Source organism: Pelmatolapia mariae, linkage group LG4, assembly GCF_036321145.2.
Source record: "Pelmatolapia mariae isolate MD_Pm_ZW linkage group LG4, Pm_UMD_F_2, whole genome shotgun sequence".
Taxonomy (NCBI): domain Eukaryota; kingdom Metazoa; phylum Chordata; class Actinopteri; order Cichliformes; family Cichlidae; genus Pelmatolapia; species Pelmatolapia mariae.
The window spans coordinates 9539675-9557737 of NC_086230.1; the positions used below are offsets into that span (position 1 = coordinate 9539675).

The window sequence follows — 18063 nt, forward strand, 5'->3', positions numbered from 1 at the left end:
TTGTTTAATTTCTGCTATTACTACTTATTAATACAGATCATTAATTAGATACCCATATACGGTGGCCCCGAGAGGTCAAATGCAGTGCAACTTAAGAAAACACTAATAAATAGAAAAATAGCCAAGGTATCGGTGTTAGTGCTGTGTGATATTGCAAATTTTGGTATTGATCCAATACCAAGTAAACACAGAGCCAGTATTACCGATACCAAAACTGATACTGATACTTTTAACCTGTAAAGGCAGCTTATGTAGGGATAAATAGTGCCTCATAATTTATGAAATGAATCATCAATTTGCAAATGCTGAACACACTTTAATGACCGCAAAATCACTGTGATGTTTTACTTTCCACTATGATTAGTTGACAGAACAAACAACAACAAAAAAACTGTCAGCTTTTCATATATTTTGACACCTGGAATGTAAATGTGCCCGTCTTTAAAGCAATTTGGGCAACTTCTGTTGTTTATAGGCTATAAATAAAACAGACATGACAGTCAACACAAGAAGACATTTTTCATAGTGCATGTTTAAGATATATTTTTAAATAAATGAAATAAATAAAGTAAATAAAATAAAGTAGGATCAACCTCATACCAGCTTTCATAACTAATATATCGATGTTTGGATCGTTCAGCTCACCTCTAATCTGTATCAAGTGGGAAGTAGAAAAATTACAAAAAAGACAAGAGTTCAATTAAATAGAGAAAAGGGAATTAAGTAATAAACATAAGAGCAGGGCAGGGTGGCATATGGGTGCCTATGGCCCTACAGACTGTAGCTACGCCCATGTTAAATTAATAAAGGGATATAAACACAGGGAGCTGGGCTTGCCTGTGCCATCAAAGGCGGTGCTACTCATCACCAACCCTTACACACGCTGTTGAGGGTGGGGGGGCTGTGTGTATGATTCATAGTTATATGCCACATGTTGGAGAAATGCTTCACTCCCACAAAGCGTGTTGTCGTCACTGGTCAGCTCCCAGCAGCAGCCTCCTGAAGGGGGATCTACCCCGGAGGGCTCCGCAGTTCAACTCTCGACGAGCAGAGGAGGACTCTCACAGTCCGAGGCAGAGGTTCTCAATGAAGATGTGAAGATAAGCAGCGCCTCGGCTCCACCACCAGCTCGTTCACACGCTCCAGCAACGGCGGCCTCATTTCCAGTAAATGCAATTTCCAGCAGCGCTCCACTCGCGCTTTTCTTTTTCCTTTTCCTTAATTTTTCTCATTTGTGAGCGATCGCTATGGCAGTTCAGTCCACATCCGGGCCACAATGCTTTGACTCCATTATTGTCTAAAACTGGCGGAGAGGTTGATAAACCTTGTAATTTTTTACATTTAAATAGACATTTTTTTGGGACGCGCAGTGACGGCTGTGGTCGAGAGGAGATGTCTAACCAAGGAGTTCGGCGGAATGGCCCCGTGAAGCTGCGATTAACAGGTAGCCTGCAACGCTTTTAAATCCCCACATATTCCCACACACACACCAGCTAGGAAGGCTCGGTGTATTTGCTGGCTGGGAACAGTTCCCATGGGCTACGGAGTTGGCTCGCCGCCGGTGCTTTCTGCTCTCATTTGCACAGTTTTGTTAGCAGCAACAGTGTATTTAAATTACTAGCTGACTTTACAGGGCTAAGGCAAGCAGGAAAAGCGGGGGAAACGCTTAATGAGGATATTGTTGCTCTTGGAAATAGTCTCAGCCTCGTGATTGTCGCCAGTAAAGCACCACCAGCCATAACACTGGTACCCGGGTCGCTCAGCTCCAGTAATGAGCCGCCTTCCAGTTGGAGCTGGTTGTCGCTTATCAAACCTTATTGTGTATTAGTGTCTCACATTTATATTCCAGCTCGTAAAATTCCATTATTTTTAAACAAAAAGGAGCTTTACAAGTGTTGGGCTGTTCCGCTGACAGACGGGCTCACACAAAAGTTGGCTAGCTGAACGTAGCATTCCCGGTTAGCTGTAATCAAGTCTTTATGGCAGGACAAGCTTCGGCTGAGATGATAAGCAGCTCAGGTCACTGGAGTCTGAGCAGTGAGCGAGCAGTGCGCCAGAACCGACACACGGCTGCCCCCCTTTGTTTTGTTGTTGTCGTTAAAGCAGGTTAAAGTTGTATCCGTGAACCCGTGGCCCCCTTTGTACCGCTACGTTATGATTCACTGGGAAACACTTGAATGTCACTTTGTTTGGAAGTAGCATGTAGCTGTGCTGGTCTGCTCGGACCTGTCGCTCTCCTCGGCATCAGCACAGTCAGGAGGAGGGAAATAAAAAGGTTTACATGAGAGCAGCTCACTGTTTTGACTGGAAGAGGGGGTCAGACGGCTGCCTCCTGGGTCTTTTTTTGTTTTGTTTTGATGTGCGTCCAAGGTCCGACCTGAATCCAATTCAAGGGCTGTGTGTTCCTCCAGGAACTGCCGAGGGAAACATTTAAGTTGGTGATGTTTCTGATAGGAACAAGTGGAGATAAGCAGGGGATCTCAGTGAGGTGAGTGGGAGACATGCAGAGTGGCAGAAGACAGGAAAGCTTTCAGCAACAGTTTCACATTGACGCAAAAATTAGATACTGATCATTCATACAGTTGTATATGAGTGTGTATTTGAGAATGCGTTGCCTTCAAAACTGTTAGGATCCCTGTCCTTACTTTCTCTTCAGTGATGTTCCTCTGAAGTAAGGCTGCTAACAGAAACTAGACACTGTTATTAACATATAAGCTCGACATGGACAGACCCCTGCTTATATAGCAGAGCATCTGAGACCCTATGACTACAGCTGGCCTCTCCCATTCTCTACTCAGGGTCTCCTAACTGTCCCTCGCTCTGATTTTAAAACCAGAGGCAATCTTGTTTTTTAGGTTTTGGCATCCAAGCTGTGGAACAGCCTTCCTCAGCCTGTCAGGTCAGCTGATTGTGTTATTGGTTTTAAAGCACTGCTGAAAACACTTTAGCTTTCCCTTAGTCTCGTCCCCTTTATTTTAGACCCTTGTTTACAACTATTTGCGTATATTGAAGTGTGAATAGTTGATTATATGGCTGTCTATGTGTCTGTATTTTGGATCATTATACTTTAATGTGTAGATTTTACTTAAACTATGAAGCACTTTGTAACTCTACTTTGCAAAGTGTGATAAAATGAAGTTATGTCATTTTTTTAGGTACACAACTTCAAATTAAAGTGGACCTTTAAAGCTAAAAGGGCTTGTTGCAGACAGTATATGAACTGAGAAGCTCTACAAGTTAAACAAGGATTATTTTGAACCCTGTGTCATGCAAAGCTACTCTAGTAGACTTGCAGGGTTGAGGAAAAATGCGACTTTGGAGATGAGCATAATAAAAGTCTCGGTTGTGAATTAGTTTGTCACTGCAGTCGTCTCCTGGTGGAATTCGAAGAATGCGAGTCCACTGTGGGGAAAAAAATGGTGAGAGAAGGACGTTGCAGTGCACCTCTCCTGTTTAAGCTCAGTTAAACTTGTGAAACACTCATCAAGAGTCAATATTAAGCTCCCTACTTATCAATCAGCAAGAGAAATAGAAACTACTATTTGCACACATGTATGTGTTCGGCTTTCAGGATCCTTGCATGTTTTGTTTTGTTTTGTTTTTTCAGTAACACCAGCTATCCCTGCTCATGGAAAGTTTTTTTTTCCCCCCAGACTTATGTAATCTGGTGCTATCTCATCCATATGGTCTGCTCTGTTCCTTCGCTCAGGCCATCGCGTTCCCTTGTTCTCCAGCTCGTGCAAAGTGGAGCTCAGAGGAAGCTCTGTAGGAAGGCAGACAGAGTCCTCACTTTCATATTTGAAGCTTCACTCCACGTTGTCATTATATGTTTCTTTGTTTAGCCCTGCACAGCTGTGTGTACTAGGTCGCCTCAGAAGAAGCAATGAGTTCAGAGAGTGTTGCTACGTCGTAGCTGCGTGTTGTCATCTCCAGTGGAGTTTTTTTTTTTTTTTTTTTTTTTTGACACATTGCTCACTGATTAATTTCTTCCCCCGTCAGGTTGTGAGCGATGAGTTGCTACATTTAAACAGGCCCAGAACTGTTTGCGTCGTAGGCTTCTCTCCTCGCTGACAAGCCTCCTGTCCATTTAAAGCAGATGTTGCAGATGTTTGCCGGCTATTAAAGCAGGGGGGAAAAAATATCACAATCAAGCTGCTAAAGCCCACACTTTGACTCCTGAGGGCAGGTTTCCATTATAACCTGCAGCTGATGTCTGCTAAGTTATGTCATGAAACAAACAGGGCTAATGGCGTAACATTACATCACATGCACCTAAGTGAAATTGCTGAGGAACGACTCGTCATTTCGTCCGATGCATCTTAAACTCTGTCATGCACGCCTGGCTTCTGGCATAACTTGGGATGCTTTCCATCATCTGTGCCTGAATTTTTTAAACTTTGCAGAAAAGAGAGCGCATCATTTGTACCCTCAGCAAATATAGAACCACAAGCTCGCCTGTCATAGAAGTAAAATCAGACCCATAAAACCAGAGATGGTTAATAATCAGACACAGTCGGAGCGATGTCCTCATGAAAAATGCTTCTATCCGGAAAGATGTGCACCAGAATAATAAAACTGACCGATGTTTAATTTAATTTTTTTTTTTGTCTCTTCTGGTTAGGTTCTTTACGGGTTATTGCTGTTGTGTCTCAGCTCTGAGTTTACATGTGACTTGTTAAGCATATGGTTTGCTCATCTGAATTCTTTGGCGCGGCGTGAACCGCCGAAGAGAGCTATCTCAGTGGGATTCCCTGCAATTCTCCATTCGCATTCCCACCTCTTCCTCTCTGAGTCACTCCTGTTCTTTCCGACTGTAAGCCTCTTCCCTCTCAGACCAGGGTCCAAAGCATATTTCACTCCCACCCTCTCTAACCGAGCTTCCTCATCACTCTCCAATCGTCTTTCTGTCTGATGCACTTTGTGTTTAGTTTCTTTCTTTCTTTCTTTTTCGGTTTTAAATAACCACACATGAGAGTTTGACAGCGCTGGTATTTTTCATGAAGTGGTTTGCAATATACCAATGAATGAACACGCAGAAAAAAACACACTTATTTGAAAGCTGCAACAAAGGCCCAGTGTGGGTTGGAGTGAAAGACTTGGGTCTTTTTTAAATTGCAAGTCCTCGCTTTTCAGTGCAGCTCATCGCCTCCAGATGAGGGTCTTTTGGATGCTGCTTAACTGCAGAAGAACCCCCCCCCACAGCTGGGCACCGATGAGGCTGTGGAGGCACACAGGACCTGATCATCAAGAATGTTTTAATGTGGTCTGAGCTGGCTGCTCGGTGCATTCATGTGGCCTCAGTCAGAGCCATTTTTACAGAGTGGCTGTATGGAAGTGATTTGGGTGCATCTGGGTGTTCAGACAGGATACACTGTAAATACACAGTGATTAGCTGCATGTGGCGAAATGTCGACTCTGCTCGGCCCATCGCGGTCATGCATTTTGAGCAAACATTTCCACATTTTTACTTTTATTTTTATTTTTTTAAGCTTTTGACAGGTTGTAAAAGAAAACAAAAGAATAGCTGAAAAAGACCGGGGAGGAGTGGGAGGGGTGGAGAAAATAAAATAACAAGGGTGGAGGAATGTAATGAGCAATTATGGCACATCATTTGTAAACACCCCCCCCCCCCCCCCCCCCCCCCCAATAATTTTTAAATTGTCCCATCAATTAATTGACTGGCTGAAGTTGGCTTTCCTGTTGGTTCAGCTGCTCCTCGATGAGGACAAAGCCTTCTTGCGGTTGCTTTAGCCCTCAACTGCCGCCAGCAACAGCCCAGAGGAGACCAGATGTAGCAGGCGGGAGAGAAGAGTGGGCAGCTTTGTAGAGAGGAAGCGCTCCCCAGACTCGAACACTTGTCCAAACGTCACCCCCGACAGGTGGGGAGCAGAGCAGTCTAGCTCCCCTTATGATAATAAGTAAAGTGAAGAACCGCAGTCGTATTACTCAGCGGGACTTCAGGCGTCTCGTGTGTTGCTTGTGTCACTGGGTGGCTCGCAGCTGTATGTGCTCGCTGAATTATAACAGTGTGCATGGGTTTGATTAGTGGGCAGCGTGTGTGGTTTGGGGAGATTGACTCTTCCTGCTGAGCAGAGCTTCAACACCTCATATTGGTTGCTTTGTGATATTAATATTCGAACAAACAGTATTTTCCTGTATCCACACACTCTGTTTTATTTGGTGTCTGAAAGAATAGGGAAAATCAGCTGCAGTGTTCCTTGTTTGTACTCAAGTTTTCGACAGCAGAGATCAGCCGGGGTGGCCTGTATCCGAAGGGGATTAGTTCTAGAGATACCAGTAGGGTACAGAGCTCATAGTCCTTTGAGAAGCAAAGCAGACCACTCATGATCCATCCTGGTAGCTTATCTATAGCTGTTTTTTGAGGAGTAACTTTTTTTACATTTCGATCCAGATGTTGAAGCTGTATGACAGATATTTGGGAATGTCAGTGCGGCCGTTTGAGCTCTTGTTGGCAGAGTTGGGACCACAACTGAGACAATTCAGGTCCCCGAGATGCTCAAGTCTGACACGCAGGCCCTCTGTGTGCCTCAGACTTCCTGTATTGGAGGTTGCAGGCCTTTATGCCTTTTATTTGACAGCAGCACTAGTGGCCAGGACAGTGGAGTTATCGAAGGCAGAATCAAACCAGTGTTGACCCAGACAAGAATCTAGATGAATAAATGGGACTAAAAGCCAAATCGGAGGGGGAAAAATGCACTGCTTTTCTCAAGCTTGTGTGGTTGCCTCACATGTAGGTTGTGCCGCCTCATCTTCTGACCCATTTAAACACTAAACACACACACAGATGTACATCTTTTGCACTGTCTGTCAATCGGACCTCCAGGTAGAGAAGGATGATCATGTCTGCTGTTATCTTGAGACAGGGACTACCTCCATACCTATGTTTTATGCAGTGTATGTGCTGGAAGCCACGGTTAATTACAGTTTTTAAAGAATTTAGATTAGCAGGGTATATTCAGGGTCCGGGATGAGTCAGATCAGGATCGCTACACTCCAGGATCGCACTAGTAGTGTGGCTTCTGTGGGCCTGACAGGGCAAAAAAAAAAAAAAGAGTGCACAGAGTGAGACCATCTCTTTGGCCTTTGGAAAAATGCTAATCCTTCAGGGTGGTTTGGGAAGACCTTCAAAGGCCTGCTCTCTTAACCTGGCTGTGGTGGTTAATGGGCTTGAATTGGATTAGTGGTGAGTGTGAGGGAGGGACGTTCCAGTGAAAACTAAACAGATTCTTGCCTGCAGGCACTTCTCCTATCATCCCCTGCATAGCTGTTATACATGCTGTCGGTCCCAAAAGCCCAACCCTCCCAACCCCAGCTCCATTTCTTGCCTACTTCCCAAACTGGTTCTCCCTTTGAAGTTAGAAACTTCACTTGAGGGTATTTTTTCCATTAGAGAGTTGCATGCATATCCAATATCAGTCCAGAACCCTGTTTGACTTTAGATGCCCTTGCATGTCTAAAAGAAGTGTATACTGAAGAACAGTATCCATCAGACATTGTGATTAGATCTTATTTTACTGACAATTAGAGGGTAACTTGGGTCAGAATTACCCATGTGTGCATGAAGCTCGAGTTGTCTTTCACCTGATGGTCAGGATGTCTGCGATTATTTATTTATTTTTATCACTCAGCAGCGTGCCCAGGTGAGATCACTCAGCACGTTTGCACAAAGTCTCATTAGCACTGATAAACATCGACACATGCAGGGGACATTTCGCTTTCCTTAGAAACAGAGGCGGAGGCGAGTTCCTGCCCCGCTATCTGACGGAGGTGGTTAGTGGGTGGGGTGAGTAACCTGAGATTAATTCTTCAACGTGCTAGGTTGACTTTAAACTCTGATGGACAGGGGTTGACAAGATTATCTGTGTAACTCTGACTAACTTTAAGCAGATGGGTGCTCTCTAGTCTCCCAGTGTTACCAGCTGTTGGTGGTGGTGGTGTTGGTGCTAAAGCCACAAGACGCCAACAGCTGACTGGAAATGTCTGTTCATGCCTTAGCCTGACGTTTGAGCCTCCTTGAGTGCTCTTAGGAGACAGGATCAGAAGAGAGATGTTTATATTCACACCAGATCACATTTCCAATGGCATCTCCTCTGAAGCTGAGAAAATACACCACTGGATTCCTGTGCAGTAAAAAAATCTGACTGCATACGCACAGACAAGTAACTATGATATTTCAGCAGTGGCGCTTGCCTCAGAGTTAGAAAAATCCTAAATATGTGCAGAGTCTCGTAGTTACTCACTATTCCCCGTCTGCTCTCGAATGACTGTCTGGTTGATAAGCGTTGCGGTTTTCTTCGCAGGAAGTCACTTAAGAAATCAAACTCAAGATCCAACCAAAACTGGGAGTGCCTGATGAGTCAGCGCTTGGGCAGATGCTACAGACACTGAACTCACTCACGTTTACAGATGTAGTCTGATATCTGCTTTTAACCCATATTATTACAGGCAAAGTGTTTGATGTACAAATGGCTTAAGACTAAAAGTGCTTTTTTAAAAGACCAATACAAACCAATACAGCAGGAGACTTGTGCACTACTCGTGTAGACATACTTAGTTATAGATAAACACGTCTAAGCATGTCTTTGAAATGTCTGCATACCTATAAACTTTGGTAAGTATTGGAAAAATGGGTTAAACTATATGGAATGTGCATTTGATCCCTTGAGCTAGGCGCTTTTCTAAACATGAAACAGGAAATCATCAAGTCATCAGGGCCAGGGCCGTGCCTACTCATTATTTAGTCAGCACAGTTTCTTTCATCTACTGACCAAACAGGACTCAGACTCCATTTAAGTTGTTCTCTCTGTAGCCACATTGGGTTGTAAAATCTCTGCCACTGTTGCCACACGGTTGTTGTTTTTGAATTATTCCAGGCCTGTATTGACCGCCACTGGTATTGCGGGTATATAGTGCTGTTAAGCCCCTCATCTGCGCTGGGTCTAATAGTTTTTTCTGGTTGATACCCAACTTCGGATTCTAGCGATGCAACCAGCCACCAACGGTGCTGCTTTTTCCCTCTCAACCAAAATATTGCATTTTGCAGAGCAGTCCAATGCAGAAAAATGATTATCAGCAACAGGCTTGCAGTGTTTCCTGCACACAGACTTTATTTTATTGTAGGCAGCAAAGTATATTTGGTGACTCATCTTAGCAATTTTTCCAACTGTCTGAGAGAGCAATTCTATCTGCACTCGGTTTACCGGTGGATGATCCCCCCCCCCAGTCTTATTTTAAAAGTTCAGCTAGCCCTGGCCTCTCCATCTCGTATTTCTGCTGTCTCTCCAGAGATCTTCTCATCCCACGGTCAGACACGGTTCAACTCCACCATCTTGCACCGCAGCTGGCGATTGTACTTTGGCTCTTAAAATCCTGAACCTGCAGCCAGTGGAGAGCTGTATGCACGAAGCTCACCGAGGCTTCAGAGCGGAGCAGGGACTTCCTTGGCCAGCTGCAGTCCAAGGTGATGGCGTCTCTCTGCAGGATGAGACAGTTAGACTGTGCCTTATGCTGTTTCATTATTCATTTACAAGCTGTCAAATTCTACTTTATTAAGATATTTTATTTTGGCTGCTGTAATACAGGGATTTCTCAACTTTTGAGCTAAAGCATTTCGTCTCATATTTAACAAAAAACAGGAGCATCTTAAACAAGTATTACTTAATAATTTAGAAAAGCACGGGTGTGCCTCGCTTCTTGCACACATGGATGCCCTCACAAATGGTTTCAGCATGGCTAAATTTGGGTCAGACATGATGACGCATGTCCTGTTGACACATGTCAGGCACTTTAAACGCGACTCGCAGCGCATTGTAAAAGCCGTTTATTGCATGCACCTGCACACAGCAGCATTCGGCTCTAGTTAATGCTGACAATTACTATTAATGAACATGTGACGTCACAGCGTTAGTCGGACATTGCTGGCGTGCAGCGGAGCGCTTTCATCTAGGATGACCGTGCTGTTATTGTCCCGAGATCCACCCAGTGCAACGCATCCATTGGCAAAGTGCAGAAGGGAAAATATGGCATGGTGGTAATGATGTAACGGTGCTCCCAGATGAAGCTGTGAAATCATTCTTAGAAACTAAAAGTCCCCAGGAAATTTTGGAGGGAGCACGCGGTGGTCCTCAACTTCTGTTAAACAAGTTGGTACTAAGCACCCCTCCACTGCAGCTTGATCCAAGCCTCTCCTCTGCTCTCCTCCATTACATCAGAGCGGGCAAAGGAGCCAAGAAGCTAGGAGAGCCACGCAGCCACTCAAAACAGCTCGGGTCCAAGCCAACAGTGGTGCAAGCTTGCAGAAGCCCGAGCGGTGCCTCTGCTCTGCTCCGCTCACTGTTTTGACTTCTCACTTAGTAGTGATGGTACTGTGGAAGACTTTACTCGTCTGGATGGCTCTCTGTCAGGCACATTGTAGCACACAGAGTGGAAAGAGAGAGTGATGTACTGTGCAGGGGAAGCAGGAATGCCACAGTGCCATTGTGGCATGGTTTCCCACTATTTGGGAGCTGAAAATAGGAGGGCCGGACTCCTCTGTTATGCAATTGCAGCGGACTGTATCACGGAGGGAAAAGGTGACGTGAGGCGGATGAAATGCTCTCACATTAAGAATGCTGCCAGCCTCTTTCCTCTCACGTGTGGATGTGTGTGGCAAGTTTTCTCCATGTCATAAAACAGGTTTTTTGCAAAGGCAGATGACCTCTTTGATAATCTCCCTTTGTGTGCATCTTTGTATCGGCATCTTCTCTTTGTTTAAAGACTAGTTTGGTCAAAGGGTAATCTTAGTTCAACGTCACGAGGTCCTCTTGTGTGTTTTCAAGCATTTCAAGAGTCATTTTTTAGGATTTTGTATCACAGTTAAAAAGCTGTTTTTTGTTGCCGGGACTGGGAGCCCTTACGTAAGAGGAAAATTTAGGGCTTAACGTCACTTCACAATGTGGACACACTTTCTTAAGCTATATAGCTGCAATAATCATTTGTTACACCGTAAAAGCCATGTGATAGTTTCCGCGGCTGCAAGTGTGCTAGAGTCCACTTGTGTCCAAGTGATACAAATTTTGTTATCAGATGGTGAGCTCAAGGCTCCTTGTGGATGTCTGCACCCCTGCCAATTTTTTGCTACCGTACTACAAGCAACAACTACACATGCTCCCGTCAGCCCAGATCCAAGCGGGCTTCAAAGAGCTATAACAGGAGCGACTACTCTTTCTCCATGGTGTCTGCAGCTGTCCATGTCCACTACAAAGTTTAATCCCTATCTGAGGAGTGTGAGGCATCACAATCATATCAGTTGCTGCTGGCCCTAAGATAACATGGGAGGGAGGCCTGGGCACAATATACTTGCTTTATTGGTGTAAATAGTCCCTGCTTGTGTGCACTTTTTAATGGTCCTCTGCAATTTCATGATTTATGGCAACTTATTTTGCTGACTCCTCAGACTGCTGTTCTAACTTTTATTTTCTTTCTTAATGCATGGCGTGTTTCCCAAGGTGAATTTCCCCAAATGTCTTCTGTTAAACAATCCAAGCCCCAACAAATTAGTTTACTACAATAATGGACAAAAAACAGAAACCTGAACTGGATTCTGTGGTATTGTCTTCTTTTAAAGCTCCCGTGTGTAAAATCTCCCCACTAGATGTCAGTAGATTGCAGATTGCAGTCAACTGAATTTAGTTTTCTTGTACCTCCCAATGCAAGTGCATATTCCTTGTTACAGTGACAGCTGTAGGACAAACAGTTCTGGCTACCGTTCATCTGTAGTGAGTTTAGGCAGTCAGTCCACTGTTTACCTTAGCTGGAGGTTATTTGCTCTGGAGGAGGGTGTAAAACTGTGAAAGGAGTCTGTCATCAGACAGTAGTGAGCTTCACTGAGTCATCGATTTGTATCGGCGATACTAAGGTGAGTTGTTGAGGATATCCTGAACTTTTGTCTCAGTAAGTGCTGCTGATTTTGCTGTTGTTGGCTGCTGTTAGTGAAACTAAGCGCATCTAATTGTCAGACACTTGGTGAATAAACTTTCCTCCTTAGCTCACTCAGCCTAACATTAGCTAGTGTTGAAGTACGCCGACTTCATGGATTCTTTTTGATGGTAGTGATCAGGCCGAGACTCTTACTTCCAAAATCAGATGTATTTATTTGCGCTTTAAAATAAAATCCGGATGCATCCGGAGACCTCTCTAACTAGCCTGCTTCCACTGCGTTTAGCGAGGTCTGGCTCACAACCGGAAGTCAACACAATCTTATGGGTTCGGTGTCCCGCCCATTGTACCACCCCCTTCAACTGTCCTGCCTCCGGTCTACCCCACCTCAGCTCTCTAATCCTCTATACCTACAATGAAAAAATATACCATCATGTCCCACAAGCACCCCTGTTGTTGTTTAGCAGGTTCGTTATCAGCTGCCCGGAGACGGTACGGTATCATGTCTAACCTGCTGACAATAAGTAACTGTGACAATACCTGTTTATGCATGCTTTCGTGTCTTTAAAGCCTTGACTTTAATTCAGGAGATGAAGCTTGAGGTGAAGTTTTATCTGGATGTCTCTTTGTCTCCTGTCCTTCATGTTTTCACTTCTTTGGTAAAGGGGACTTTTCATATCATTAATCACAGGCATGATCCTTCATGTCTTGAATCTAAAAGTGTAGACACAAATTAATATTAATTAATATACTAGTTTTGTATTCCTCTACCTTCGGCGTACCACGTATGTAACCCCTCTCTAGTCACATAGATAAAATGTGGTTAGATGGAACAGTGATGTCGAATTCAAAATGGCGGTGCAACATGTCGACTTCCACAAATTGGCGCCTGCTTTTAAACAGGAGTAGTTTGTTATTCCAGTCACTGTGATTGTTGCTGTGAGACATAAACATTAATACAGTCGTTTCCTTTGCTCATTAAATCTCAAATGTCACCAAAGAACTATTGGTGAGAGCAGCCAGCGCTTAAAATAAAACCAAAGCTGAGCTTATCTTCCCACCTAATGACTCACCTCGACTGGTTGCCCAAACATTAACAATATCATATAATCACTGGAATTTAATACATCCTTTTCTAACTACGTCACATCATTTGTGTTTTAACGCCACCTGGAAGAACAGGTCTTCGCTTCCTCTGAACGTCTCAAAACATTTCACGAGTGCTCTCATTACTTTTCCAGCAGGTGCTGAGTGTGATGTATGATGATATATGGCTTCTCATAGTCACGGCCTTTTATCCTTTTTATGAAAAGAAGCTCTGGGGGGATTTTATGTCTTCTGTGTTTTTCTTCCCTCTAATTCCATCACTTTTTTTATGCTTCTGGTCACACTGATTTGGTGCAGCAGATGTCCCCAGTCATCCTTTCCTCCTGCAACAGGAGTCCAGGGAATCTTGAGTTTTCCATCTTTGTTTGTGCCATATAGAGTGGATGTCACAGGGAGTTTCTTTAGTGCGTCTCACTGCTGCTCATTTGTTGACATCGGTCTTTCCCCACCATGCTCAAGACACGTGCAACTTGAAAGTTTACCTTTTCTGTTTTTCTCTCCGTTTAAAATGATTCATGGGGATATTATGTTGTTCTTTTTCCTTTCTAATTTTCAAAACCCTTGAAATTGCAGGTCTGTTTGGAGGTTTTTAAAGAGATTTTCCTGGCAGCTAGCTGTTCCATGATCACTCTGCTACCAGTGACTTTAATATCTGTATAATGTGACCAGAAGTCTTATCAGATTTGCATATTACATAAGTGGATTTACTAAGATGTAAAAACCTGCCAAAGCGAAGTTATTTCCCAGTACCTACAAGTCAGTTTGTCTCAACCACATTTCCATAGTTAGTCTGTACCCCATGTAGAGTTGGACGGAGCTCCTGAAATTCTACCCAGCTTCCTCACTCTACTCTGCCTGACTGCAGTTTAAGGGCTAACGTTTAAGTGGTGGAGCCAGGTCTTTAAAAAGTAACCCACTTTGTTATAAACAGGGAAGCAGTGAATGAGCTTGGTAAATAGGTGGTGCGGTTGCCTCTGTGGCAAACATACTGCCCTTTAAAGCAGGGTCTTAAAGCAGGCCTTCTTTTCTCTTTTTTTAAAATTTTGCATCAGCCTGAGAGATAATTAGACTCTTCAATGTTTCATCCATCATATTTATACTATGGAAAAGATGAGAAATGAAATGGAATTTTGTACATTTTTAGCACATTGACTGGAATTCTCAGTTTCCCAGGCGACTATGAACCCGTCAAGGAATCTAGTGCCGGTTTAATCCCATTATGCTGTTCCTTGAGACATCTGCCATGTTGGACGTGATGCAAACACGGGTTTCTGGCTCTCACCAGGTGAAATTGGTTGCAAAGAAACTGAACCACAAACCTCTGGTGATTAGTTAGTTGTTAGCAGGTTGCCTGTAGTTTTTTTTTTTTTTTCTTTTTTTCTCCTCATGCTGGTTTGCAAACACCCACTAACTACTAGCTGAGCGGTACGGAATATTGAGAAGTGGGACAAACTTGAATTGGAAACGGTTTGCCTTCAAAGTAAAAGATGTTCCTCAGAGCTGCAGCTAACATGTGCACGTTTTTTGCAACGTGTTGGGGAATGTACATTTTTCCTTAGCGACAGGCGGGTCCCCGAGGGGACAAAAGGTCACTGAATAGTCTGTAGGCCTGTATGGGTGGGGCTTTAGTGATTATTTTCCCTGATATATTTACTACCAGGTTGCATGTCGATTAACAGAATCCTGTGCCTTCCTTGGTAGTCACTTCAATCGCTTGCTGGGAAGTTGAGAGAAGATCTCAGGTCCCGCCCACTTTGCCTTGTTGGTGGTCATTTCCCCTGTAGTCGCTTGAAGTCTAAACAAGAACTCGAGGACTTCCTTATGCGTGCCCATTATGGGTTTAATCTTTGTGGCACATTAGAAACATAGTCTTGGTTTAGTTTCTCTAGCTCTCTAGTTCCTCGAACTGTGTTGTCAAAAGAGCAATTGGATACATCACAGAGTCATTTCTCTTCAAAATGAACTTGGACTTGTTCCTGCTGGACTGTGCGTTATTTCCTCTTTGTGTCAGGCTCGATAGCTGCATGCCAGCGAGCCTGTCTCGCATGGAAGCTCCGGTACCCAGCTAATATCAGCTTCCCTTTGCTGCAGTTACAGTGATAGTGGTCTGAAGAGACGGTGTTCAAGACTAAACATTACCCAGCATGCTGTCATTGGAGACGTATAAGGAGGCGGCTTGAAGATTAGCAATGAGCCGTCAGAATTCTTCATCTTGGCTTTCTCCCTCCGTTTAGGTTTAAAATCCCACAAAGGTTATGGAGGAGTGGAAAAGGGAAAAGGAAGCCCTTTGTTTATAGAAGAACAATGCGGCGCATGAGAGTGCATGGCGCTGGGCCTGCAGTCAAAACAGGGCAGACAGCCAGAGGAAAGGTCTGGGCCTGGACGAGAGGGGAGGAGGACATGGGGGGGTAATGCTACTCCCTGAAGAAGTGTCAGACTGTCTGGCGATGCTGGGTCAGTGCACTGAACTGGAGGGACCAGGTGGACAGGAAGCGATGATCAGAATGTGGTCAACCTGAGTTGGCAGACCTACGGGGATTTCACGCAACCAGATGATCAGCTCATGCTCTCCATCTTCCTCTTAGCAGCCTACTTTTCCAGACTTTTTTTTAACTCATGGATAGAGATGGGAATGGTGGAATATTACCAGGCGGTTGTCTCTGTTCCCACACCCCCATTTCCTCCACCTCATGGGCTCTAGTGTAATGGTTAACCGCAGAGCAACAGACTAGAGGCAGTGCAAGCCCTCTTTTTCTTTTTTTTCTTCCCCCTACGGCATTGTGTTCCTTTCCCATGCTTTGTTGTGTTGCTCTGAGTGAATGTAACCATTATAGTTCCTACATATGTTTAGCTCACAACAGACCAAAGTCAATTCCTAGTCCTGACCAGCATTCACTACCACGACCTCCACCCTCCCCACCTCCCCTAGACATCACGTGACCACTCCCTTCCCAGGTGTTTGGCTTGCGTCTGGTGGACTTCATTGATTCGCCTGCACAGTAGGGCTCTTTGTGTACCAGCCTGTGAGAAACTGTGCCCATCCTCTCCCCACAGGTGGGACTTTTTAAACTTCACCCCCAAGGTCTCCGTCTTTGCCCGCATGGAGCGGCTGCCGCCACTCTGCGTATTTGATTTTTATTAAGAGACAGGCCGGCAAAGGAAGGAGCTAAGTCAATGCAAGCCGATAATCAGTTGTATGCTGTGTTTGTTTAGCTTTCCCAGCTGTCCTTGGGGGGGTTGGGGGTGGGAGGTGGGGGGAACAGCTCTGTTTGGGCTGTAATGTGAAAAGCCATTATGTGACTAATAAGTTGCAGTCAGCCGAGGCGTTTCCACTCGCTCACTGAGAAATTAGGTTTTGGTTTTTTTGGAAGTACTCTGTAAATCTACAGGTGAGCGTTGGGTGACGTAGCATCTTGATTTTGATTGTTTAAAATGTTTTTTCCCTCTGCCTGCAGTCCTCAAATCATTTTTTACCCAGTTCTTTGTGGTTTATTAAAATAAGAAAGTAAAATGGGCTCTCAGGCTAAGAGGTTGTAGTTTTTTATCAGATGCAAGGAAGTGAAACTTATGATCCATTTTCAGGAAAGGAAGATGGGGACAGCCAAACAGTCTGTAGTGACACATCACGACTTTACAAAAAAAAAAAAAATCCCACTCAAAGTGAGAAATTCGAATGACAGATTTCAGACTACTGTGGAAAAAGCGCACATGCCCACTTGTCGTTCCTATCCAGTCGTTCGTCGTGGTGTGAAAGGCTGACAGCCTCGTGATTGTAATGTTAAAATGTCTGTACCCATATCGTGCAGCGAGTGTCTCAGTGGCGTTCATCCTGTCTGTAGTCTCCGCAGTGGTGTCCCCCCCCCCCCCGTCAGCCCTATCAGTCAGCGCCGCAGTTACTGGCTGTGCGAGCCGCTGCGACCGGAATGAGAAACACAGGCAGCACAGAGAAACCCTTCTCTCAGCTTTGCCTCAATACTTGCCGTCGCTATGACGACAGAGGATTTTAGATGGGCCCGAGATGCGAGGGGTTATTTGATGCTTTTCCGGAGTGAGCGACTGTGTGCCTATGTGATAGAAGAGCAAGTCAGGAACAGTCGGGGAGTGTGATGATACAGTCGTCCCATAGATTGCTGCAGTGTACGATGCAGATGTTCAGAGTCCTGAATCCTCTTTTGTATTTCTTAATGTTTATAATTCTAAATGCTGAGACGATTTGACTGTCAGGTGTTGATTTTGGTGTAAAATGCAGATAATGGTTCGCTCAAATAAAAAAATATATAAATATTTAAATCAAAAAAAGGGTTCTACGTACCAGAGCTACAACATTTACTCTGATAGCTGATCAGTAAGTCCTTAAGCAAATTAATCATCTTATTTAAACAATCACTTCAGTGAGTTCTCTTCAGTGAGTTAAAAAAGTGTCACAAATATCTCTAGTTAGAGCTTTTCACATGTAGTGACTTTTCATTCTTTATTCATACTGGGTTTTTTTTAATCTAATCAGACATTTTATTAAATTGGATACAAAATCAACACAGAACAAGGATGTTCAAAGACACTGACTAGCACTATATTGCCAAAAATATTGGCATCTCGTCTGCCTTCACACACACATGAACTTGAGTGACATCCCATTCTTAATCCATAGAATGGATTAATGTGATGTCGTCCCACCCTTTGCAGCTATAACAGCTTCATGTCTTTTGGGAAGGCTTTCCATGAGGTTTAGGAACGTTTATGGGAATTTTTGACCATTCTTCCAGAAGCACATTTGTGAGGTCAGACACTGATGTTGGACATGATGGCCTGGCTCACAGTCTAATTCATCCCAAAGGTGTTCTGTCGGGTTGAGGTCAGGACTCTGTGCAGGCCAGTCAAGTTCTTCAACACCAAACTCGCTCAGCCGTGTCTTTATGGACCTTACTTTGTGCACCTGTGCACAGTCATGCTAGAACAGAAATGGTCCATCCCCAAGATGTTCCCACAAAGGTGGGAGCACTCCTTCCAAAACCTAAGAAA

At 44.2% G+C, this 18063-nt stretch overlaps 1 protein-coding gene across 1 annotated transcript in view; it reads left to right on the forward strand.

Annotated features, from left to right (window-relative positions):
* The first annotated feature begins 383 nt into the window (after window positions 1-383).
* Window positions 384-18063, forward strand: part of LOC134625945 (E3 ubiquitin-protein ligase SMURF2) — a 55420-nt gene continuing 37740 nt past the window's right edge. The window contains exon 1 of the mRNA XM_063471351.1: window positions 384-1444. Within this exon, the coding sequence (XP_063327421.1) occupies window positions 1171-1444 (274 nt within the window). The 5' untranslated portion in view covers window positions 384-1170. The remainder of the gene's footprint in view (window positions 1445-18063) is intronic.